At 39.6% G+C, this 27,270-nt stretch overlaps 2 protein-coding genes across 4 annotated transcripts in view; one reads left to right on the top strand and one right to left on the bottom strand.

Annotated features, from left to right (window-relative positions):
• Window positions 1-1,085: 1,085 nt before the first annotated feature.
• LOC106881957 (protein PTHB1) lies at window positions 1,086-26,988 on the bottom strand. 3 transcript variants are annotated; one of them, XM_052977182.2, is made up of 22 exons: window positions 26,755-26,988; window positions 18,702-18,825; window positions 18,013-18,172; window positions 17,021-17,085; window positions 16,627-16,740; window positions 15,671-15,845; window positions 15,054-15,132; window positions 14,146-14,239; window positions 13,497-13,592; window positions 12,897-13,017; window positions 11,942-12,123; window positions 10,967-11,046; window positions 10,487-10,543; window positions 10,037-10,139; window positions 8,342-8,449; window positions 7,579-7,719; window positions 6,856-6,948; window positions 5,994-6,166; window positions 5,273-5,425; window positions 4,530-4,718; window positions 3,934-4,123; window positions 1,086-3,119 (listed from the first exon to the last, which is right to left on the bottom strand). In XM_052977182.2, exons 1-22 carry the CDS (start codon window positions 26,800-26,802, stop codon window positions 3,004-3,006), a joined length of 2,661 nt encoding a protein of 886 aa, XP_052833142.2. In that variant the 5' UTR covers window positions 26,803-26,988; the 3' UTR covers window positions 1,086-3,003. The 3 variants fall into 3 exon arrangements, with proteins under 3 accessions (XP_052833142.2, XP_014787975.2, XP_014787974.2); XM_014932489.3 differs by lacking the exon at window positions 26,755-26,988 and adding an exon at window positions 19,752-19,838 and having other exon boundaries at window positions 18,702-18,849; XM_014932488.3 differs by lacking the exon at window positions 26,755-26,988 and adding an exon at window positions 19,752-19,838.
• LOC106881956 (endoplasmic reticulum resident protein 44) overlaps window positions 25,258-27,270 on the top strand; it is a 60,304-nt gene continuing 58,291 nt past the window's right edge. Inside the window, exon 1 of the mRNA XM_052977183.2 lies at window positions 25,258-25,415. Within this exon, the coding sequence (XP_052833143.1) occupies window positions 25,362-25,415 (54 nt within the window). The 5' untranslated portion in view covers window positions 25,258-25,361. The remainder of the gene's footprint in view (window positions 25,416-27,270) is intronic.

The following is a 27,270-nucleotide window of genomic DNA, read 5'->3' as shown; positions in this document are numbered from 1 at the left end:
TTAGTTGAGCAAATCGACCCCAGGACTTATTCTTCGTAGGCCTAGTACTTATTCTATCGGTCTCTTTTGTTAAACCGCTAGGTTACGGAAACGTAAACACACCAGCATCGGTTGTCAAGCGATGTTGGTGGGACAAACATGGACACACAAACATATACAAATACATACATAAATATATATATATATATATATATATATATATATATATATATATATATTATACTTATCTATCGCTCTTTCTCTCAATCTCACTGTCACTCAACCACACTGATCTCTCTCTCTCTCTTTGATAAAGATTATGCACCATATCCAGTCTTCACACAATTTGCTACAGGTGACTTCCCCCACCCGTAGCCAATCTGTTTTCATCGTCATTGTTGTCGTTGGGGGTAGTGGTAGTGGAGGTGACGGCAGGGGCGTGGGTCTAGTATTGTCAGTATAGGCTCAAGTAAGCAGCAGCAGCAGTAGCAGTAGTAGTAGTATCTGCTACATGCACAAATAGTAGTAGTATTTGGTACATACATATGTATGTGATCTATGTCTGTATCCATCTGTGTATCTTTTAAGCATACGTTTCTATGAGATTTCATTGCCCAAAGGCCACAGCACCTGCACCAGGACAATGCCCCCGTCCACAGTCCCATATCATGGTAACCAACTACTTGACAGAGATGGGCACCAAAACCGTCCCTCTCACTCACTACAGACCAAACCTTTTGCTCTCTGTGACTTTTGGTTGTTCCTCAAGCTGAAGAGGAAGGTGGAAGAGGCCCCTGGACTCCTTTCTCTTTGGAGGACTTCCATGGGGCCTTCACGAAGTAGCTGGAGTACTACAGCTGTCTTGAAGTCAGAAGATCCTTTGAAGGACTAGTCTCCTCCCCTCAAAATGTCAGGCCTTGTGCCTATAGTAGAAAGGATTATTATTATTATTATTATTTCTCTTTAATGAAGCATACAGTTTTTGAGTTAAATTCAAAAAAGAGATAATGTGAAGTTTTGATGTTCATAACTTTCCAGAAAGAATAAACAAACAACAATCAATGAAAGAAAAATATAAAAGATGATAATAATTAAGTAAAGAGCCATTTGAATTTAATTAATCTAAACGTTTATTAATTTCAAATGTGATTTGTAGCAAATGAAATGATTAATTAAGTGGTTCAGTGACTGCATACATTTAACACACTAACATCAAGTCAATACCGAATCAAATAAAAGGCCGCTAGAAGCAGTGGTTGTTTACTTAGGTGTTGACATTTATTAGTGAGCTCAGATTTCCTTTGTTGGGTTTTTTTTTAAGGGGTGATTGTGTTGTGATGTGTGGTTCTTGTTGTTGTTTGTGTGTGTGTGTTGTGCGCAAGTGATGTATATCAAGTAAGTGTGCACTGAATGTTTGTGTGTGTGTGTGTATGTGTGTATGAGTGAAGTGTGTTGTGTTTGAGGTGTGTGATGTCTGGTATTTGTGTGTGTGTGTGTGTGTGTTGTATATTATGTGTGTGTGTGTGTTTATGAAGTATGTTGAGTGAGTGAAGCGTATCAAGTGTGCGTGTGTGAGTGGAGTATTGAGTATGTGATGCATAAGTGAGGTGTGTTGAGTATGAGTGAAGTGCATCAAGTGCATGGGGTGTGAGTGAAGTTTGCTATGAGTGCAGCAGAGTGTTGTAGTATGGGTGTAAGTGCGAGTGTATGTGAGTATAAGTGCTTGTGTGTGTGTGTGTGTACGTACACATGAGCGCTTGCTCATCTTGTATGGGTATGAGTGTACATGAATGCTTGCATGCGTGTATGTGTGAGTCCTTGTGTTTGCATGTGTGTGTGTTGTTTAATGTCTGTGTTTATTTCATTTACTCTTTATCTGATGTTATACAGTGTTGGACGGATCTACAAATTCTTACTTCAACATATCTACACAGGGAGCAGGGACAGGCTTGTGTCAGCTCTGACCCAAAGTCCCAAGTAAAACAAAAAAAAAACTGCCGGGGTGAGATGAGGGTCAAAGTTTACCCTCATGACTTTCCCGCGGTCTATTTTGTCAGTGAGGGCCACATTTGGAAGTTTCCATTGCTGTTGTTTAACCCTGGGTCAACCATACCTGATTGAGGAGATTCAGGATCTAAGATGGTCCCGTCTTTGGTATGGTGTGTTTGGCATTACCTTGTACAATGTGTAATGTGTCCATCCCTTTTTAAAGTAGAAAATGATCAGAGGAGGAAACTGGACTGCTGTTTCTAGCAGATCAAGCTATTGTGTAGAGGTATCCTTATGGGTGATGAGGTGTGACAACTGTGCTAATGATTATAAGTTGTTGTTGTTGTGGTGGTGGTGGTGGTGGTGATGGAAGTGATGGTGGTGGAGAGGGATGGAGGCGGTGGTTGTGGTAACAGCAGTGGTAGTGGTGATGGAAGTGATTGTAGTGGAGGGGGTGGAAGTGGTGGTGGTGGTGGTGGTAATGGTGTCTGTGGGGGTGCTGATGGTGGTTGTGGGGGGAAGGGGTGATGATTGCTGCTGGGTGATGATGGTGATGATGGTGGTGGTGGTGGTGGTGATGGTGGCTAAGCTGTCCCAGTCAGTTCTGCATGTGCAGAGCCTAACTAGAGCAACACAGGAAAACACATTCACACACCACTGTCCCTCAAAACGTACACAAATCCAACAAGTCTATAGGTGGTTGCCCAACCTGCCAGAAAGAGAAGTCAAATCCCCCTCAAGCCATGCCTTACTAATTTAAAAAGAAAGGACACATTAGATGAAATAATCCAATAAAATAACCTTAAAAAAATCAAAAAGAAAACAAAAAAATAAACTGAATGGCCATGGCTGGAATGCCTCTGATTATAGGTTTCCTCAATCAGGACTGACCTAGGGTTAAACAACAACAACAACAAGACTGTAGAGAAAAATCATCAGGTGTTTATGACGTAAAGTGACTGCCTCTCCTCCAGGAGGTGAGAGTCACCATGTCACTGCAAGTCTCTCCTGATGATGCTGATAGTGATGATGCTGCTATTGGTCTTCATCAAGGGTCATGTGATCCATTTGAGCCACTAGGCTGTCAGTGTCTTCGACTTCTGGTTCTTTGGGAGAAGGGGATGATGGGAAGGCTGCTGGTTGTTTTTGATCTGGAAAGAAGAAGAGGAAGAAGAAGAAGAATGAGTAAGAGCACGAGTGCGAGTGGGACATTGAGCATGAGTGACAAAGAGTGAGATATAAGCATGAGTGAGAGTTGGAGACTGAGTAAGAATGTAGCTGAGTAAAAGTGAGACATAGGAATATGAGTGAGATGGGACATTAAATATGAGTGCGAGTGGAACACTGAATAAGAGTAAAACATGAGAGTACAAGTGAGAGGAGACATTGAGTATGAATGAGTAAGGGTGACATAAGGTGAGTGACAGTGGAGCATTGAGTATGAGCGAAAGTGGAATTGAGAGGATATATATATATATATATATATATATAATACAAAATGGGACAAGAATGCAAAACAGTCAGATGGTACAAGAAAGGGACAACAAAACATCCAGATAGATGATACGAAGAAAACAAGGACAGATCATTCGGAGTTTTCTTTCATCAGTCGAGATCCAGATTATCTTTGCAATTTCAGCTGGTTATGCTTGAGATTGCTCCAATCTGGCCAGCCCCAAGGAAAATCTAAGCTAAGAGCATTAGATTCCTTGGAAGAAAGCAGCGAATGTATACAAAAGCAAGGACTGAAAAAAACGAACAATGTTACACGAATACAATAAAAAAATGATAACAGGACGGAGAGAATGAGAGATAGAAAAGGAGAGGGATAGGGTGGGAGGTGGGGGTGAGAGAAAGGGAGAGAGGGGAGAGATAGGGGAGGTGGAGAGAATGAGAGAGGAGGAGGGAGAGAGAAGAGAGCAGGAAAAAGATGGACAGTGAGAGAGAAAGAGAATAAGAACTAACCAGGAGCGGTTGGAACCAGCTTTATTCCTTTCCCCAGTTTCTCACAGAATGTAGTGATATGTTTACAGACTTTGGAGGAATCAGAAGGGAGGCTGAACGGCGGAGGGTTGATCGTAGTGTCTTTGGTGTTCTTTGCCAGCACAGTCCGCAGCATGTGGGTGATGGCAGCGTCGACATTCTCCTCCCAACCCTGTGAAAATGACAAACAGACATTAAGATGAATGGACAGGAAGACAGACGGACGTGAAGACAAACAGACATGAAGACAAATGGACATGAAGACAAATGGATGTGAAGACAAACGGACATGCCAAAACACACTCAGGAGTATGGTGTAGGCTCCTGCCTGGCCAGTTCTTGTCAAACCATCCAACCCATGCCAGCATGGAAGGAGAACATTAAACGATGAATCATCCTCATCCTCATCATCATTTGACGTCCGGTTTCCATGCTGGCATGGGTTGTATGGTTCGACTGAGAACTGATACGTTGAGGAGCTGCACCAGGCTCCTCCAATCATTAAGAATATTGTGCACTCAGACAAACTTACATTTCACACTTGTGGCTCCACCTGTGACGAGTAAGGGAGGACATACCTGATGGTTGTTGTTATTGATGATGGGAGAGAGAACTGTGTTGAGAACAGCAAACTCCTGGTCAGTCATGTGGCCCGGGTACCAAAGACGGATGAGGAGATTTAAGAGAGACGTTCCACTGCTGAGATGGTCAGAGGCCAATTCTAGCTCCCGCTGGTTCCCTTCGATCATTTCAGACAGAAGAAGGATCTGCAGTGAGATAATGCAACATACATTTGACAGTAATTACATGTTATTGATTAAGTATGGTGGGGCTAGTGAGGGATGGTGGTGGTGGTTGGGGGAGATGGTAGTGGTGGGGGAATGTGGTGGTGATGGCGGTCATGGTAGTACTTGTGATGGTGGTGGTGATGGTGATGGTGGTGGTGGTGATGGTGGCTGTGGTTGTGGTAGTGGTGGTGGTGATGGTGGTGGTGGCATTGGTACTTTTCTGGTGGGGTAGTGCTGGTAGTGGCGCTGGTGCTGGTAGTGGTGTTAATGGTGGCGCTGGTGTTAGTGATGGTGGTGATGCTGATGGTGATTGTGGTGGTGTTTTATTATTTTTTTTTGGGGGGGGGGGGGGGGGGGTAGCGCTGGTGGTTGTGCACCCAAAACCGCATGCTTCCAAATCAAGCTTCTTAACCACACAGCCATGCCTACACCACAGCAAACAGATGGAACAGTCATGGCCGGAATGCCACTGACAAATCAGGATTGGTGTGGTAAAGTAAACATCAACAACAACAACATGAATGATTGCTCACCTGATGGTAAGTTTCTTCCAGAAGGATGTCCAACCCAACAAGATGCAAAGGTGACTTGTCCTTGTATTTAATTAAGAGACGCCTCTGAATGGCACGGAACTGCGCCGCCTTCGTTGCCAGCTCCTCTTTACAACGTTCCACTTCTTGACGATGCTGCAACATGTTGGAATGGTAAGAAATTGAAACGGTAGGGAAAGAAGAAGAAGAAAAAAAAACAAGGAACAGAAGAGCAAAATTCTTCCCCCAAAATAACAATTATTGCTTATCCATCATCCTCATCATCATCTTCATCATAATCATCATCATCATCATCCCCATCATCCTCGTCATCATCATCTCCGTCACCACCACCACAACCCTCTGCCTCCTCCTCTTCATCATCATCCTCCCCGTCACCACCACCCTCCTCCTCCTCCTCCTCCTCATCATCATCATCATCACATACCACCGTGAACATCATTGCCATCACCATCAAATTCAAGACCATTGTTATCGGTCATTGCTCTCACCATCGTTGTCATCACCATTGCTGCTGTTGTCGTCACTGTCATCAGCACCACCATCAACATCATCATCATCATCATAACCATCATCGTCAAATATATATATATATACACATATACATATCTACAGGTTGGGTTAGGGTTAGGTTGCAGAGTGAGCTTAACCACACAGCCATATATGGATATGTAAGAAAAAAAAAAAAAACGATGCTCCAAACCTCTAAATGTGTGTTGATCAGTTCAAAATATTCCGGGAGAGGAAGACTGCTGCTGAATCCCAACTTGAAATCACTGTGTCTCTCATGCTCAAAGTTCTTCCTCAGCCTCCGCACCAATTCCTCACACAAAATGTACATTGCTTCAAATCTATCACACTGGATCCGGTAACGATCTGCAACCAGATAAAGAAAAAACAAACACACAGTTTTTACATAATTACACAACAGATCGTTATAATTATAATCGTTATTATTATTTGTTGTGACCCCCTTCGGTCATGAGCGACCATGGGATTGCACCTAGAAAGTTACCCTCCCAGGCACAAGTCTGGGCAAGGTCGTCCATGCATACCAGCCTCCTCTCTCCACACCACCAATGTTATCGAAAGGAAAGGCAAAGGGGCCGATACAGCCTGGCACCAGTGACATAGCCACAACTCATTTATTAACATGCAAATGGCTGAGCACTTCACAGACACCTGTACCCTTAACGATGTAATCGATTTAATCCCTTTCCACCAAATTTCAGGCCTTCTGCAGAAAGGGTCAGTATTATTATCAGGAAAAGTTTTCTTTTATTAGATGTTAAGTAAATGATAAAAAAAATAATTTAAAAAAAACTGTAGAAAGAAGTAGAATTATAAAATGAGAGAGAGGAGGGAAAGGGTGAGAGAAAGAGAGAGAGAAGGGAGAAAATGTGAGAGGTGGAAGAAAGAAAGAAAGGAAGAGAGAAAGAATGAAAGAAAGAAAGCAACACAAACAAAGGAAAAAAGGAATAAAGAAGAAAGATGAAGAAAAAAGGAAGAAAGAAAGCATCAAAAATGAGAAGTGAATTGTTTAGATAGATTGTGACATGACATACCTGACTTTGAAGCAAGTATTGTAACGATCGTCCCATTGAGGTACTCACAACCCACAACTGAATTGGAACCTGAACCACTAGGATCTGTTAGATCTAACACACAGACAGAAACAAGATATCAATTAAACTGATTGAATGAATGTTCATTAAATGTAAAGCATTTGATAAAGAAAGCAGCTTATTAATTAGTTGTGATTATGTAACTTTTACTAAAAAGAAATCAAGGGGTCCCTGGCACCAGATTAACTTGGGGGGTCATGAAAAGAAAACTTCATATATTACTCAGAACATATGAAATAAAAGTTATGTAAATGTCTTAAAGACAAGCATGGACGTTCAGGACAAATTCATGAAAATGCTTTGTCCAGCCAAAGGGTGAAATGGTCTGCTGGAACAGGGTAGGCCTACAAAACACAGATGCTTCGGTCGGTTTTGTTTTTATTCAGACACAAGCAACGCATCCTTCCTTTCCAAACCTTCTGCCGCTCCTGTGTATCACATGATAGACAAAATATATTTCTCTGGTGTGTCTATGCATGATATGTCATTCACATTCCCATTTTTGTTTCACCACCAGATTAACTTGGAGCTCATGAAACGAAAGCACTTTTGCCATGCCAGCATGGTCGTAGTCAAACGACTGAAACAAGAGAAAGAAAGAAGGCATAATCCAAGGAGAATGATGTAGAGAAGAAAGGAAGGAAGAAAAAAAGGGTGAAAAACCTGGGAAAATCTTGTTTAAATTCAAAGATGCTTTGTTTGAGTCAATGGTAATCTTGTAGTTTGCATTCTTCATTGGAACTGCTGGCTTCACGACTAAACGAAGTGGGAGTCTCAGATCAGTCACCACTCGTCGACTGCTTCCTGAAATTACAGACAATGTGGCATTAACAACAACAGCAACAACAACATTTTATCATCTGTTCTAACAGAATAAGGATAGTAACTTGACTCCATCATCGGATAATACCAGCCTCCGTCTTCAGGGAAGAATTTTACATTTGAGGTGTTGACAGGATGGAGTTTAAAGATGGAATGATTTTGTGGAGAACTAAATGTATTAGGAAGAGAGGAATTGGGGGGTATTTAGATTGAGAGTACCTCAAAAAGTCTTGGGTTTGATTTGTTCGACTAAATCCTTCAAGGTAGTACCCCAGCATGGCCACAACCTAATAATTAAAACAACTAAAAAATAAAACAGTGTGTTTGTATTTTGTGTCTACTTGTCTTGATTTGTGTGATAGGTGTAAATGAGTGTCACTGTCATACAAGCAGTGTCGTTTATTTCCAATATTTTGTGGGAAAATGTGTTGGCCATGCAGAAACATTAGTTTGTTAGGAAACAAGCGAGGATTGGTGACAGGAAGGGCGTCATTATAGAAAATTTGCCATCCCATGCAAAGGATGGAAAAGTGGATGTTAAATGAAGATGATGACGACGATGATGATTTCAGACACAGCATTGTATGAAATGAACATTGCTTACCTGAAGATGGTCGCAGGTAACTGGTGCAAACTTGGACAGCTAGGCTGGTCGGCATGTCTAATGAAGAAGGATACACACACATAATGGTTTCATGGGGTCGATTCGGCTCTGTGGAGCAGAAGAATAGATAAATAACAATTAGAGCAATGTAACAACAACAATAATAATAATAATAATAATAATAATCCTTTCTACTGGAAGCACCAGGTCTCAAATTTGGGGGAAGGGATTAAATCGACCCCGGTGCATAACTGGTACTTATTTAATCACCCCTGAAAGAATGAAAGGAAAAATTGACCTTGGTGGAATTTGAACTGGTATTTTATTTTAATTGCCACCTGAGAGATAAAATGCAAAGTTGTCAAAGGTGGGGTTTGAACTCGGAATGTAAAGAGCCGGAACAAATTCCGTAAATCATCTAAAAAAAATAAAATGGACACTGAATAATTAAAGTAGGTGAAATTTTTTATCTTTTTATTTTTTTCTTGATTAATTAAAATCGAACATTTCGTAGTGAGGAAAGGAAAATAACAATTAAAGTGATAATCGTAAAATTAATTCGAAACCAAAAATCCAAGGAAGATAACTTTTAACTACAAGAGTTGTTCCCCTTGCACGCGCTTCATCATTGCTATAAATATGATTGGGTTTCAATTTTTAATAACTTCAACTTTACAAGTAAATTGCATGAAATTTTGATACAATATAAAGGACATAATGGAAATTAATATACATGAGTGGAATTTTGCAACACTATTACATCACATATGAAAAATGACATCGCTTAAATGGCGACCATTTTCGGCATCGCACGCCTGTGTTCTTTTCAAAAGCTGCACCATAACAGCCTCAAGAATTTCAGACCCCACTTCTCTGATTTCTCTGTTGATGTTGTCCTTCAGTAGTAGCAGGGTCTTCAGTTTGTTGATGTAAACCCACTTTTTCAGGTATCCCCCACAAGGAAAAAATCCGGGCTATTTCATGGTGACATGGGTCAGGCAGAGTTTATTGAAGCAGATTTTCCATGGTCCTATGTCCTTCCTTTTGCTAGTATGTGTGTGCGTTTGTTCGTGTGTGTGCGTGTTTGTGTGTGTTCGTGATTTTGTGTGTGCGTGTGAGTGTGTTTGTATTTGTGTGTGTGCATGTCTGTTTGTGTGTGTATGTAAATTGTGTGATTGTTGTAAATAAGCATCACTGTTATACAAGAAAATACAGGAGAATCAGTTAATTATGATTTTATTCAATATATTCCCCTCTCAGATTCACACACTTATTGCAGCAGTTCTTCAGTTTTTCTAAGCCCTGTAAAAAAACTCAGAAGGTTGGCCCTCCAACCAGGCCTTTCACGATACCCTTAAAGCCACAAACTTTTCAGACCCCCTTCATATATATATATATTCCTCTCTCTTGGAGAGGCACAAGCACTTAAGAGAGAGGGATATATATATATGAGGGGGTGCTGAAAAGCTCCTGGCTTTGGGAAAAGAAAATACAGAAGGATCAGTTAATTATGATTTTATGGTTTTATTCCACATATTCCCCTCTCAGATTCACCCAGTTATTGCAGCGATCCTTCAGTTTTTCTAAACCCTCTAAAAGAACTCAGAAGTTGGCCCTCCAACCAGGCCTTTCGTGACACCCTTAAAACCAGGAACATTTTTCAGCACCCCCTCATATTAGAAATTTGAAACTTACCCAGTTTGTTGAGGTGGAATTCTGGTTTCTCAGCCGTTATGTGGTTTCCAAGACAGATCTGGCAGTTTACATTCTCCAGAACAGTTTTGCTTTTGAACACAATCTACAATGGAAGCAGTTGATTAAAGCACAGTAATTATAGCTGTTGAACAAAGCAGTACTGTAGCCTGAAGTATTATTTCATGTCACCATGAAATAGCCTGAAGCTATAGTACAAGACACTTGCCCAAGGTGTCACACAGTGGGACTGAACCTGGAACCATGTGGTTGGGAACCAATTTACTGGTTCTACGAGTCCCAGTACACAAGACAGCACCTACTTTACTAACATGTACCTGTTGCACCTGATGCAGGAATGGGTATATGTAAATGGTACGATAAAATGATGACGCCCTACATGAATGGTAAGGAAAAAAAAAGGGGGTATATCCCCTTAGACAGGATAATTACCTTTAACGAGACACAGGACACTTCATGTTCAGTCTCATATTCAGAATAATTGCCAATCTGTAATTAAAGAGAAATGATAATTAGTAAATGACATCTAATGCTTTAGTGAACAGCAGCGATCCCCAACCGTTTTTTGGACCAGGGTCCATTCAAAACAATTTTCATCATCATCATCCTCATCATCGTTTAACGTCCGCTTTCCATGCTGGCATGGGTTGGACGATTTGACTGAGGACTGGTGAACCAGATGGCTACCCCAGGCGCCAATCTGATTTGGCAGAGTTTCTACAGCTGGATGCCCTTCCTAACGCCAACCACTCAGAGAGTGTAGTGAGTGCTTTTACGTCCCACCGGCACGAAGGCCAGTCAGGCGGTACTGGCAACGGCCACGCTCAAAATGGTGTATTTTATGTGCCACCTGCACAGGAACCAGTCCAGCGACAATTACAACTATATAAACACAGAGTGAGCCATACTTACTATTCTGGTCTGTAGTTCAGGAAGGAGATCAGCATTGACAGTCAGTTCTTCCGATTCCTTTGGGTGTGGGATTAATACGTCTAGAGAGTAGAAGAGAAAGAGAAAGATAGAGTACTTTCATACCATAATCATCATTTAGCGTCCGTTGTCCATGCTGGCATGGGTTGGACGGTTTGACCAGGGCTGGCAAGCTTGGGAGCTGCACCAGGCTCCAGTCTGGTTTGTATAGAATTTGTTCATGGTTTTCAGTTGGTGGTTTATTTCAGAGGTAGTAGACAATTTCTACTACCTAGGGGACCAAATTAGTAGTGGGGGAGGATGCACGGAGAGAGTGACAGCTACAATAAGAATAGAAGGGAGGAAATTCAGAGAGCTGTTACCTCTGTTGGCCATGAAAGATTTCTCTCTCCAAGTGAAAGGAAGATTGTATGAGGCATGTATATGGACAGCAATTCTACATGGTAGTGAGACGTGGGCCCTGAATGCAGAGGAAATGCAACGGTTAGAAAGGAACGGGGCTAGTATGCTCTGCTGGATGTGTAATGTAAGCATACACGTTCGACAGAGGACCAGTGTTCTGAGAGAGAGAAGTTAGGCATAAGAGGAAAGGGTTGCTGTGTGCAAGAGAGAAAGGACTGCACTGGTTTGGTCATGTGATGCTTGTGGTTATTTAATATTTTGTGATTGTTTAATATTTTCTTTATTTCTGTCCTTCAGAAAATGGAATGAGAAGATTGGGAAAATTAAAGACAGGTTTTTTACAAAATAGGAATTTGAGTAGAATCTAGTGGATCATTGTCATCGTCCCCAAGGACATGCATGACAAATGAAGTTGGATAATTTAACGAGCTTACTAATTAAGGAAATCTAAAACAATTACGACAATTTGGGGATATGGATACTGGCCACCTCCTTCACCAGAGACAAGCATATTAAATTAGAATTAAATAAAATTATTATTAAGGAATCTCTTACCAGCCTTGTGAGATAACTGACGGATCTTCTTGTTCAAGGAGGTGATTTCTTTGTCGATGTCGTCATACCGGACGTCACGAGAATCAACCATCGGAGGAGTGAACAGGTCTGGGTCACTACCCAGGTAGGAGACTTGCAGGTAACCATTCTCTGTCAGGCTAACAACTAAACCCTTGATGCCCCTACGGTGGCAACAAAGAACAAGGGAGAGAGAGATTGAAAGGATTTGTTGGGGAGAGACATGAGGCAACAAAGTTGTTCAATACAGAAAACTCAAACCAAATCTCAACAGATCCTACCAACTTAAATGATAACGAATCATAATGATTATTACTGATATAATAATAATAATAATGTCATCATCGTCTTTTAATGTCCACTTTTCCACACATGCATGGGCTAAACAGAATTTGTTGAAGATCCTCTACAGCTGGATGCCCTTCCTGTCACCAACACTTGCCTGTTTCCAAGCAAAGTAATGTTTCCCCAGGCTTATATGATGATGATGATGCTTGTTTACAAGCACTGTGTGATGTCAGTACAAAGGTACACCCAAACACATACATACACACATCTCTACTCACCAGGCTTTGGTCAGCCACAAATATAATAGACAAAATTCACCCAAGGTGCCACAGAATATGTGTATATATATATATTTATGTATATAGAAATTGCAAGTGCAACAGTCGAGAACTCTGCATACCAGCAAATGTATGGGGTCGTCAGGAGAGAATGCATGCCGCCCGTTCAGGGCTTCTTTCAGTTTCCATCTAACACATGCTTACAAAGCTTTGGCCCTGAAACCATGTGGTTGGAAAGCAAACATTTTAACCACCCAGTCACACCTGGGTCTATAGCCATGCCTATTCCTATAAAGATGCTTGCACCTATCAGCCACACCTGAACCATGAAGCCCCCCTCCTCTGCCTATATATAAATAAGAGTAACTTACTGAAAGGTGCCTGTACAGATATGAACTGGGGTGTGGTCCATTTTGGCTGCCCACAAGAGCTCCACGTCTTGATAGACCAATAAAGATGCTGCATGAGTAGCCACAAGATACTTCACTGAGTCTGTGGGGATAAAATAATGCAGCAACAGTTTCACTGACATGGGTCAGGTAGAGGGGTTACAGAAAAAATGGATCCAACCGAAAAATGTTAAAAATGTGATGGAATTTATCAGGATGGTTAAGTTGAAAGGTCAAGTCCAAAGATCAAATTCAAAGGTCATGTTTTAACCTTTTTGTTGCCATATTTCTCTTGAGAAATTTTGTGTTTATTTCAATTAATTTTAAATGTTACAAGGAATTTAATAAAATCACTTATTGAGGTGGTGTTAGCAATGTAAATTAAGAGTAAGTTTTGGTGGAAGATTTTAATTCAGAACTCTTGAAAACAAAATGCTTGTACCACAGAGCCAGGGGGCAGTCTCAGGTAGGTTGGTATCGAGAGGGTTAAACAAAAGTGAGAGTGGCCAATGGCATATATTTGAACAAAATGGACAAATATGGAAAAAGGAAAAAATACATGGAATAATATTTGAAACTTACTTGACACATAGGAACAGAAACAGCTTACATCATATTCCAGTTTTTTCATGAAATGCAAACAACCATTCTCAGTCAACAAATATATGTTACGCTCACCTGAAACGATAAATCAACAGAAATTTGGCTTCATACATCTAGCTTATGGTTGTAAATCCAATTTGGAGTCTAAAGATAAATTAGGAACACATAAAACTAATCCCTTAAGCCTTTAGCATTCAGATTACTCTGTCAAATATACAACGGGGTAGGGCTGAAAAGATCCTGGGTATCGCGAAAGGTCTGGTTGGAGGCCCAACCTTCCGAATTCTTTTACAAGGCTTAAAAAAACCGATGGATCACTGCAATAAATGTGTGAACCTGAGAGGGGAAGATGTTGAATAAAATCATAATTAATTAATCCTCCTGTATTTTCTTTTATCCAAAGCCAAGAACTTTTCAGCACTACCTTGTAATGATTGCTTAATCATGTTGTTTTGAATTAATTACGGATTATCTGATAGCTTTCATATTTTGATAATGTGATTGATTAGTTTTAGAATGACATTTTTATGTCCACTTTTCTGTGCTTGCATGAGTCAGATGGTATTCACTGTGTGTGAGTGTGTGGGCCTCTGTGTGTGAGAGTGTGGGCCTTCCATACAGAACTTACCAAGAACCAAAATGAAACACAATGTTTCCTGGGCACAGTATGTGATTGTTGTGATGTCCAATGCATTTTCTTCAATGCCATATACCCAGTGCGGCTGCAAAGATAGGAAAACACATAAAGAACAGAGAACAGATTAAAAAAGAAGCTTGTGAAACAGGCAGAAATAATGGCACACAACATGGCATTTTTTATTTGGATCCACAAGTGCCAGGTGCTGGTGTCAGGTGACCTTGCTAGAGCTGGCACCATGGAAAAATGTATCCAGTCCACTCTGTAAAACGGTTGGCATTAGGAAGGGCATTGAGCTGTGAAAACCAAGCCAAAACAGACAGTGAAGCTTGGTGCAGTCCTTCGGCTTGACAGCTGCTGTCAAACCATCCAACCCATGCCAGCATGGAAAAACAGATGTATGATGATGTCTTGCTGAGGAACACAATGTGCCACCGGGAATGGAACCTTGTGACCATCTGCTGAACTGCTAAGTTATGGGAATGCAAACACACCAACACCGGTTGTCAAGCGGACAAACACAAACACAAATATATACATGACGAGCTTCTTTCAGTTTCCATCTACCAAATCCATACAAGGATTTGGTCAGCCGAAATATAGTAGAAGACACTTGTCCAAGGTGCCACGCAGTGGGACTGAACCCAGAACCAAGCAGTTAGGAAGCAAGCTTCTTACCACACAGCCACACCTGCACCAGGTGAGTAATATATTGGAAAGGTATGTCCTGGGCATACCATTATGACTGTTAACATCAGTAATAGATAGGTTTCTGCCATACAGTCATTACAAATATTACAGTTCTTCTCTCTTCACTACCATACTATTGATTGGGATTCTATATTCCATGCAAACCACAACATTTGAAACAAGAACAATAACTTCAAAAGCCAACCAACCGTTACACGCTTGCCCTGTTTTATATTCTGTGATTCTTCTTTGGTTTTAGAATCCGTTGCCACTGCAAGAACTTGGTATCTGTGGGAATAGAAAAACCTGCACATGAAATAACTGAACTGAATTGAAGCAACGGAGCAGATCAGGGGCCGGTCTACTGAGGAACATGGATTCAGGTATGAGACGTTTTGGCACAGCTGTTTTGGTGCCGCCCGTCCGGCACTGATGATTTCATGCTGACTTGTTTGACATCAGACATTTTAATGTTTTTCTTACTCTCTCTCTATCTATCTCACACTCTCTTTCTTTCTCTCTCTCTCTCCCTGTTTATTTGTGTGAGTAGAAACAAAGTACTTTTGTCAATCATGCTCAATTAATTTATTGCAATGTCTCTTATTCTTCCTCTCTATCGCTCTCTCTCTCTCTCTCTCACTCAATCTGTATGTGTGTACTTCTGCGCAGGCATACATGCATGTGTGTGTCTCCAATCACATGCACACAATGACTAGCTGACAAAGTAACAATGGGTGCAAAAGAAGCAACAACAATAGTAGTAGTAGTAGTAGTGGTTGTGGTGGTTGTGGTGGTGGTGGTGGTGGTATGTAGGTAACTAACTCACTTGTAGCATTCGACCAAACGACTCGAAGACACGGTGACCAGCGAGTCGGTGCTGGGGACGTACTTCATGGGGCCCGGAATGAAGGCTGCCGGAAGGAAGCGAGTGAATGCATAGCTCTCCTGTTCAAACACAGACACTGTACCATCGAGGGACTGGACGCAGATGAAGTCTTTACCTAGAGAGACAGACAGACAGACAGAGACGCGTAAGCCAGGAATGGTAAAACACAGTCGGGGATCGAGCAAGTAATTTTAATTATCACCAAGAACATCGTCAATGCCATTATTATGATAACGACCACTTTTATCATCATCATCAACATTGTCGTCATCATCATAATCATTCTTATCATCATCATCATCATCATGACAAACACCACTCTTACCATCCACATCATCATCATCATCTCCAGCATGACAACCTCCATTTTTACAATCATCATCATCATCATCATCATCTCCAGCATGACAACCTCCATTTTTACAATCATTATCATCATCAACAACATTATATTCAATAACGTTTTATATATGTGTGTATATATATATATATATATATATATATATATATATACATGGTGGTTGTCTACTCCTTACACAGAGTTTGACCACCTCCTGCACCTACACCTTAGCCCTTTCATGGCATCTGATGTGGCTTTTTAAACCAGACAATGTTTTGAAAAAACACCCACACAGATTGCACCTCTGATTTGTACTACCAATACCTGCAGGTAAGTTCTGCTCATATATATATATATACACACACACACACATATATATGACAGGCTTCTGAATAGTTTCTTTCTACTCAGCATTGGTCAACTTGAGGGCTATAGCAGAAGACACTTGCCCAAGGTACCACACAACAGGACTGAACTGAAAACCCTGTCATTGCAAGGCAAAGTTCTTAACCACACAACCATGCCTGTACCTAGAGAAATTTGAAGACTATCTTACCATAGACATTTCCAAACGGTCCGTAGCAGAAGTTGTAGACAGATCGCTGCAGGTTGTGTTCATACATGTGATAAAGCTGATAATGGTTACCTTGTTCCACATGACCGGTCACAGCTGAAATATAGAGTTTGATACAGTTCAGTTGTAATCATCGTCATTTTAACATCCATTGTATGGATCAGACAGAATTTATTGAGACTACAGTCCAAGGTGCCACGCAGTGGGACTGAATCCAGAACCATGTGGCTGGGAAGCAAACTTCTTACCACATAGCCCCCACCTGTCTCGACAAAAAAGCAGGATGGTCAAGACCCAGGGTTGAATAACAACAACTGCTGTCACATTATACAGAAAGTACCGACTGAACAACCAAAATAAAGTTGCTGCTACCAACCTGTGACGCCATAAACACTTAATTTCTGTGGGTGGAGAATAGCCAGGTATAATTTGTCGGTGCCGCTGGAAGTAGAGAGATAGAATAAAGACAAATCATTTTTAGTCCCCAAAATACATCAAAGAAATTGACAAATCATCAGAGACACACTCACACACACACACATATATGAGAGGTTTTGGTATCCAGAGGACTCAAAAGGTAGGTGAGTCTATGTAATTGTGTTATGGAAGGACCACTGTTAGACTCCCGGTTCAATAATAGTATGAGTGAGGAGTCTAACACGGGTCGTGTGTGAGCATGTATGTGTTAAATAAAATGAGAGAAAAAAGCCAATTTTATAAAGAGAAAGGTAGTCTTACAGTTGTTTCAGGGATATGAAGGATATCCCTTCATCAGAGACGATATGAGAGAATTAAACAGAGGGAAATAGTAGAGTTCAATATAAGAAGTTATTTTGGAGAGAGAGAGAGAGATACAGGAAGTATAAAGGGAAACATGAGAGAATAGAAATAAAGACATATGTAGCATGTTACAGTTTCAGTTCCATTATCCAAGGAATGTGCTGTGTAGAGGCTTCAATCCCCAGCATTTAACTGGTACTTATTTTATCAACTCCAAAACGATAAAAGGAAAGGTCAACCTCAGTGGGATTTGAACTCATAATGTAAGGACAGACAAAAATGATGCCAAGCATTTTTCCCAGCATGCTAACCACTGTGCCAGCTCACCACCTTAATAAATATATTAATATCGGTTTCCAATTTTGGCACAAGGCCAGCAATTTCAGGGAAGGGGTTCTGTCAATTACATTGACCCCAGCATTCGACTGGTGCTTATTTTATTGAAACCCCCACCCCCCACCCAAGGATGAAAGGTAAAGTCAACCTCGGCAGAAAGGATGGACAAAATGCTACTAAGCATTTTGCCCAGATTCTTCCAACTCACCATCTTAGTCAGGTCACAAATGTTAAACAAGTTTTGCTACTCACGACACAAATTGGCCGGCAGAAATCTGTAGAATGGGAAGCTGAAATGGTGTCTCGAGGAGAAGGTGCTGTGGACTGAAACCACTCCATCCATGATCGGTTTTGGTAGGTTGTGGGTTGTAGATCCGGAGCATTCCTTGGAAACTCCCAGTAATGATTTGATCTGTAATAAAAGAGGAATGGATGGAGAAGGAAATAGCTGCCTCTCAAACCCTTGTCAGTGGATTTGGTAGATGGAAACTGAAAGAAGCCTGTCATACACAGTTGTATACTGTTAACTTAATGTGACAGTCCCATTAAGGGAATCATACTGCTGCTATTTAGCCCTAGGAAGCTGGACTGCTTCCTGTTGGCCTTGACACATTTCCTGCATCCTTATGTTTGTGAAGGGGAGACAAGCCTCCCCGCCCAGCCTAGTCTGCATTCAGGGACATGTTTCTGAGTCATTGCTCGTCATCAGCCTGAGGTAGCAAAACCAGCTGGCTGAAGAAGCATGTCTACCAAATCCACTCAAAATGTTTTGGTCAGCCCTAGGGTTCTGGTAGAAGTCACTTGCCCAAGGTGCTATGCAATGAGACTGAACCTGAAACCACATGGTTAGGAAGCTGGCTTCTTAACCACACAGCTACATATATGTCTACGAAAATATATATATATATATATCCATTTAAAGAGTAAATTCTGTAACTCACCTTGTTGTTCGCCATTGATGATGTTAGCTACACAGAGACATCCCTGGTCAAATTCCTCCTCCACACCAACTTTGGTTGACCACCAGTCACGCACTTTAAAGAGCGACATTGCTCTTTGAACAATCTGACAAATGAGAAATAACAGACACTAAAACCATTAATGGTATTTCTGTAAATAATAATAATAATAATAATAATAATAATAATATTCTTTAAGCTTAAAGCTTATAAAGCGATCACTGTGTATTTCCCTGGGAGAAAAAAGGAGGTTTTTCTGTATGCACTTTCCCTGTCAAGGGCTTATAGGTCCTGCCCAAATAAACGAGAGCATGCTCGCTCTTAAGACACTTTTTGACCATAGATCCACTGGCTCAAACCTTCACTTGGATCGATATAAACAGTAACAATACATATATATATATATATATATTTGTGTGTGTGTGTGTATGTGAATGTTTATAGATACATAAATGTGTGTATATATATATATATAAATATATATATATATATATACACACGTATGTATGTGTATATATATATATATATATATATATATATATATATATATATATATATAATATATATAATATAATATTTTAATTATTAATTTTTCTATATGTGATAGTGGATTTTCATCGATGAGTTCTTGAAACTAGTCCTCAGTCAAATCGTCCAACCCATGATAGCATGGAAAGCGGACGTTAAATGATGATGATGATGATGATGTATACACACACACGTATTATGTACATGTGTAGATAGGTAGATAGATAGAGAGATCGATCGACCGATAGACAGACAGACAGATAGATAGATAGATAGATAGATAGATAGATAGATAGATAGATAGATAGATAGATAGATAGATAGATAGATAGATATACTTATACATATAAATATATACGTATGTATATATATAATATTTATATATACACATACGTATACATATATATGTCCTTTTTAAGCCAATATATATACGTGTATATATATATATGCATGTGTATAAGTGTATGTGTATTTATATCTTATACCCGTTTCATGGAAACCTACCTAGAACATTGTAGCAGGTGCGAATAAGGTAAATCAAATCTTTCAGCTCACGGAGCCATACTGGACGCCACTCGTTGTCATAGTTATAAGAGCATTTCCGCTATTTTAGTTTCAACTTCCGCTTTTTGTTCCGCAGAAAATTCAAACTTATGAAACACGAATGTTTAAAAGAAGCAATAAGCTTACAAATGAAGGAAAAATAATTATTATGCATTATTTGGAAGAGAATATTAGTATTACCAAATTTAGTGTCTCTTAGATTATTTTACGCGTTTGCCGTAATTATATTATAAATTAATATCTTTCTCAAAATAGTTTTTAAAATATTATGCATTTCATTGAAATAAACTTTATAAATTTCCCGTTTTATGAGAAATAAAATTAGTTAACTTTCATGTAATGCCAATTCTGTATCTTGTATCACACTTGATTTTATGAACTCCAGAAATGCAAACGAGAAAAAAAAAAAAGATTCGTTATTTTAAATAGGTTCCACATTTTAAACATTATTGTGAGAAATAAATGAAAGAGAAAAAATTTATTCGTATTAAAATTTTGTCAGTTTTGGGTGTTAAAGCAAACTGCAGCAAGGCATCTCAGAAGTGTAACGAGGCAAATAATCTGGGTGGCAGATGGTGATGGTGGGGGTGTTATTGTTTTATCTTTTACTTATTTCGCTCATTGGACTGCGGCCGCACCGGGGCATCACCTTCAGGGGTTAATCGACCTGGATTAATCGACCATAGTCATTAATATAATTTTAAAGCCTGATACGTATTCTATCAGTCTCTTTAACCGAGCTGCTAAGTTACGGGGACGTAAACAAACCAACACCACTTGTCAAGCGAGCGGGGACGAATACACACACACACATATATATGTAGGCGTGGCTGTGTGGTAAGAAGCTTGCTTCCCAACCACATGTTTGGTACTTTTATTGTATTGAGCCCCAAAAGGATGAAAGGCAAAGTCAGCAACCTTTGTGGAATTTGAACTCAGAACTTAAAGACGAAATGTTGTTAATCGTTTTGCTCAGCATGCTAACGATTCTTTTCTGCAATAGGCACAAGGCCTGAAATTTAGGGGAGGGGGATAGTCGATTTCATAGACTCCAGTACGCAACTGGTACTTAATTTATTGACCCTGAAAGGATGAAAGGCAAAGTTGACCTTGGCAGAATTTGAACTCAGAATGTTGCGACGGACAAAATACCTCTAAGCATTTCGACCAGCACGCTAACAATTCAGCCAGCTCGCTGCCTTAATGGTAATCCTTTCTACTAAAGGGACAAGGCCTGGAATTTTGCAGAAGGGGACTAGTTGATTACATGGGAGGGGGGGATGCCCATTTATATCGATATGGCCAGTTTTCTGTTTGTTTTAGAAGCAAGAAGATGGACTTTCCTGTCGTAGACGACACATGAGGGGTCTACGATTTCTTGCTGAACAACCTGCGAAATGGTTTGTTTGTATTGTTCAAATGTTTGTATCGCACTTCAGTTCGTTCGCTCCGTCAAATCGACATTGCATGGAACGATTGACGGCGTGCCACGTCAGATGTCAAAGTGATCGCTGAGTAACGAACACGAAATGAAGTGCTTTGCTCCAGAAAAATGATGTACCGCCGGTCTGGGAATCGAAACTGCGTTCTAGCCATCGTGAGTGCAACACCCTAACCACTAGCCTATGCACCCTCACCAGAAACAAGGTACAACATATATTCCGTACCAAGCGGCAAATATAAAACTGAAGCGCTAAGTACGTTTCGCCATTTCCGATTCGGCTTTTCGTTTCACCGCTCAATTTTCTCGACGTGTAAGTCAAATAAGAAACTTGCCCAGGTACACGGACGGGTAGATATTGAACACGTATACGTGCATGGAAAGGGTGTGTACCTCACGTGTTTATAAAACCGTAAATTATAATGAGGCAATTAGTAAAGGTTTTTGTTGCATGAACTGAAATCTCGAAAGTTCGAGATTACACGCCAGCTTAAATGAAATATTTTAAAAATAACATTTTTTTCGGAAATTAACAAGGGAAGATAAATCTTGCAAGTACAGAACCGAATTAAATATCCGGCAAGTTTCAGAGACAGCATATATATGCTGTATTTATTTTTAGACACTATATTTCAACAATTCCCTCAGCAAACGCGCGCGCAACGGAAATTGCGAGTACGAAACTGAGGCTTTGAAAACTCGTTACTGTCAGTATAATTAATTGTTTAGGAACATGGCGACAATATAGACTGAAATTCCCCATAAATTAGTCGTAGGAAAACTTAGTATTGGCTACTGTTATTAACTCTTTCTGATAGTAACTGAATGGTTTAAAGTAGATTTACAGTTCCTAAATGCTTTTAATTTCCGTAATTACTGCTGTGAAACCCTACAGAGATAGGCTATTAAATTTGAAAATTACCATTCATATATATATATATATATATATATATATATATATAATAATAATAATAATAATAATAATATTAGGGACAAAATCTAAAATTACAGGTAAATACTCAATTAAAACTGAAACTTCGTTCTTTTCCCTAAAACTATATATATATATATATATATATATATATATATATATATATATATATATATATATAGTATTATAATGCATTGTTGTACCATTCAAAACTTTTTATTCTTTACCAACAATACACAATGCTTCAAGCGAACTACAATACTCTCCTTCTGCGCTCTTTTACAGGGCTTAGGAAAACTGAAGGACCATCGCACGAAGTGTGTGAAAATGAGAGGGGAATATATTGAATAAAATCATGATTAACTGATCCTCCTGTATTTTCTTTTACCCAAAGCCAGGAACTTTTCAGCACCCACCGCATGTATATACATGCCCGAAAGAAATAGGTGTAGATATGGCTGTGTGGTTAAGACGCTTGATTCTCAACCATGTGTTTTCATGTTCAGTCCCATTTGTGGCTCCTTGTGTCTTTTTACTAATAGCCTCCACACCAAACAAATCCTTGTGATGGGGATTTGGTAGATGGAAGCTGAAAGAAACCTGCCATACATGTACGGACACATATATGCATGTGTTTGTGTGTGTTTGTGTGTACCCTTGTCTAGACCATCGTGTGAGGGTTGTAAACGAGCATCATCATCATACAAGCGGTGTTGTTGTCCATTTACAATCTTCCGTAAGGAAACCTGGTGAAATGTTAGCTTGCATGGTGAGGGGTCGTCTGATGCATGGGAATGGGAACGTTAGAAAGATGATGACGATGATGATGATCATGATGGTGGTGATGACGATGACAATGACGTTGATGATGACAACTATGACAAAGATAACGATGATGATGATGATGATGATGGTGGTGGTGGTGATAGTGATGATGATGATGATACACAGGAATGTGTGAACGAAGGAAAGAAAGTATCACCCAACACATTTTGCTGGGGTCATATATATTTAATATCAGGGCAACAATTTCTTTTTATCCTTTCTTTTTTTATATATTTGTTTCAGTCATTTGACTGCGTCCATGCTGGAGCACCACTTTTAGTCGAACAAACCAACTCCAGTACTTATTCTTTGTAAGCCTAGTACTTATTCTATCGGTTTCTTTTTGCCGAACCGCTAAGTTACGGGCACGTAAACACACCAACATCGGTTGTCAAACGATGTTGGGGAGACAAACACAGACACACAAGCACATATATATGTCTATACACGACAGGCTTCTTTCAGTTTCCGTCTACCAAATCCCCTCACAAGTCTTTGGTCGGCCCGAGGCTATAGTTGAAGACACTTGCCCAAGGTGCCACGCAGTGGGACTGAACCTGGAACCATGCGGTTGGTAAGCAAGCTACTTACCACACAGCCTTACATTTCACAGGGTACTCCAAGTTATTTCTTGCCCACTCGTCCTACCCAATCCTCTCTACAGCTTATATATATACTTCCTTCCAACTTGAATGTGTTTCATTTCCTAATAGGAATTACAAAGTCTTACATGTTAGACCAAAGGTCAGTGAACTGGGGTAAATTACTCTAACTGGAATAAAAATGAAATTCTTGGGAGTAATGAGGATTCATTAGACATAAAAGTAGAGTTATATAAAAACAACCTGTTCCTTGTTACGACAGAAATTTTCCTTCTGGCACCACTGTCTCTGCCCAATGTAATGGATGTGTAAATAGATTCGATAAAACAGATTCTATAAACCTTTTGGTTTCAAAGAATCTATGATTTTCTTCCTTTCAAATCAAGAGGATAGCGTCGGCATAAATAAATATATTTTGGGACAATTGTTTAAAAAAGTTCCCTAACCCCTGTGTTAGACAGACATGTCAGGAATTGTCTATTAGAAATTCTTCTGACAGAAAAAAAAATTAATTATTTTGGTATTATTTTTTTCTCTGCCTGATGAATTTCTTTAACAGGAAATTCTTTACCTGTCTAACAAGTAATATCTTGTAATTCCTATTAGCAAACGAAACATGTGTAATGCAGAAGAAATAGTACCAACAATTTTCCATTTTCTTGTTTCGTTATACTCAGCAAATATTTCCACAATTCTTAATTTTAATATGTATTTTGACGAATGTGTAGCAGCAACTGAGGCCATGAACTGGATTGTGTTGATGGAATAAACAGATGTGGTTTAAGAGGAAACAGCTGGGATTTGAAAAGTGTGAAATTCAAAGTGTAGCAGTAAAGGGAAGACTTGATCTGAAGTGTACACACTGTTTCTCATGTATTGAGTACTTATTCGCTTTGTAGATTACGGAGAGAACGAGAGAGCAGGAGGAGGAGGAGGACGAGAGAGAGAGAGAGAGTGAATATATGCGTGAGAGAAAGAGAAGAGAGACAGAAATAAATGACAGAGAGAGGATAGAAAATGAGAAAGAAAGAAAGAAAGATAGATAGAGATAGATAGGTAGGTAGGTAGGTAGATAGATAGATAGATTGGATAGATAGGAAAGAGAGAGGGTGATTAGATGAGAATATTGCAGGGGAGATATTAAGTTTGGAGAAAGAAAGAAAGGCAGAACGAGGAGAAAATAGATGGATTCTTTTAAACGAGAAATGCAGAGAGAAGTACAAGAGAAACAGAGGAGTGAGGGGGGGGGAGCGGCGGTTGGAAAAGCGTGTGATGTGTGTGAGGAAGATACAGAGAGGGTGAAAGAGAGAGAGAGAGAGAGAGAGAACTGAAAGGAATAGAATAAGAAAGAGAGAAGGGGAGAGGGAGGGACAGAGATAAAATATAGAATTAGAGAGGGAGGGGAAAAGTGGAAAAGAAAGGAAAAATAGATATAATGGGGAAGGAGTGAAAGAGAGTAATGGTGAGAGAAACTGATATATAAGGATGGAGGGAGGAATAATGAGAAAAGAGAGGAGACGGAGAGAATTGTAAGAGAAGCAGAGGAAGCTAAAGAGAGAAAGTGAGAAGGAAGTAAAGAGAGAAAGATTAATAGTGAGAGAAAGGGAGAGAGAGAGAGAGGAGGAGGGGAAACAGAGAGCGATAGAGTAATAGTGAGAGGAACGGAGAGAGGGAGAGAGAAAGACGGAAGTTGACGGAAAGTGCCGAAAGAGAAACCAAGGTAAATAACTGTGGAAGCCAGAAGTTGAGACATGGAGAGACGTCAGTACTGTCTTTTGATCGGCGCAGCAACCCTTTTCTCTGTGGTAAGAAGCTTCGCTGGTGGCATTTGAAATACTCAGCCTTTAATTAAGGGCCACACGATGTGGTGGCCTTCATTCTGGGTTTTTCCAGTCTTTCCTATAAGTAATTCAGTCGTATACATACACAACGGTAGGCAAATGAGTCTACACACACAAGACATATCAGTATACACACACACATACATATATATGTATATATTTATATATATACACGCACACGGATATTATATATGTATATATGTGGATATATAGATAACTATAGGGTTTATATTTTGGTTCTGCATATATAAATAACTTGTATTTACAGTTCTGTGTGTATATGAAAGACTTGCATAGACATAGTGTACGTAGGTATATATGTATATATATATGTGTGTGTGTTGGTATATATATATATATATATATATATATATATATATATATATATAGCAAGTATACATACACGTGTGTATGTATATTTATGTGCGTATGTGGATTATATTTAGAGTCATCTTTTATTGCTGTCGACTGTGAAATGTTCAATGATGTGTGAAATGCTTATATATATATATGTGTATGTATATATATACACACACACACGTCTGTGTGCTTGTATGCCTATATATATAGATACAGATGTGACGATCAGTATGATGTGTCCCTTTTTGTCTCTGTGAATGTGTTTTAGACTACGTACATATGTCTGTGTGTATAATGTATACGTTTCTGTAGATTGTGTATGTGGTGTGTGTATATACACACACCACATACACACATGACTGTTCCCAGTTATCGGTGTCTGGTTCTTTAGCCGAATCAACATCAATTTGTATGATTCTGTGAGGGTGGGTATGTGTATATAAATATATATGTGGGTGTTTGATTCTGTAAGCTTAGAAGATTTCGTCACATTTTTCTTCAACACACCAGAAACGTAGATCAAAATATGCAAGCATGTCTGTCTAACTAAATATATACAGTGTATATATATACATACATGTAGATAAATACACGTGCATGAATGCATGTGTGTGTAAATGTATATGTATGTGTGTATGTATGTATAATCATGTGTCGTGAATTATGAGCTTTGCTTTCTTGTTAGTTGTGTCTGACATTTACTCGAATGTATGTTTATATCCACACACCAGTCACCTTTATTGGAGCACTCATGTGTGTATATATACGTAGGTGGGTGTGAGTGCTAATCCTGTGGTAATTCTACTGATGTCCACGTTACACATGAGAGTCCGGCGGCCGTTATACTTACAGATCGACACACCCTTCAAATAAACGTCTCTGGAGAGACATATATATATATATATACATACACAGTGGAGGTGGTATTAAATAGATGAAATACCTCGTATGTGGATTCCCCCGTGCGTTTCAACCGAAAGGCCGTGGCCATGCTGGGTCACCGCCAGTACCATCACCTTTTCAATGGCCATTATCATGTGGTTGGCTTTCGGTGAACTGGAAGAGTTTGATATCACCGCCTTCTTTTGACGGTCTAATCGTGATGTGGTTTCATCCGGGATCTTGGCCGTCAAAATATTATACATACATATATATATATATATATATATATATGTATGTATAACATTTTGCCGGCCAAGATCCCGGATATATATATATATGTATGTATGTAGAAAAGATATAGATGTGTATGTGTGTGAAATCGTGTGTTGAAACAGATATTGTTGTTTAAGTGGCAAAATATAATAACCATCCCCTAGTATAACTATATATATATATATATATATATATATATATATATATATATATATATATATATATATATATATTTCGTCGGTCATGCTAGCGCTTATTCTATCGTTCCTTTTTGCCGAACTGCTTGGTTACGAGAACGTAAGCA

Source organism: Octopus bimaculoides, chromosome 27 (assembly GCF_046866305.1).
Source record: "Octopus bimaculoides isolate indiv1 chromosome 27, ASM4686630v1, whole genome shotgun sequence".
Classification (NCBI taxonomy): domain Eukaryota; kingdom Metazoa; phylum Mollusca; class Cephalopoda; order Octopoda; family Octopodidae; genus Octopus; species Octopus bimaculoides.
This window is presented reverse-complemented; position numbering and strand designations above follow the sequence as displayed.

Coding starts and splice junctions, on each gene's coding strand:
- LOC106881957 (XM_052977182.2), bottom strand. CDS start 26,802: ATGGCCACGGCCTTTCGGTTGAAACGCACGGGGGAATCCACATACGAG. Junction 16,741..17,020: donor AAGTGTTTATGGCGTCACAG/GTTGGTAGCAGC, acceptor TCTATATTTCAG/CTGTGACCGGTCATGTGGAA. Junction 11,047..11,941: donor TCAGTTATCTCACAAGGCTG/GTAAGAGATTCC, acceptor TCTACTCTCTAG/ACGTATTAATCCCACACCCA.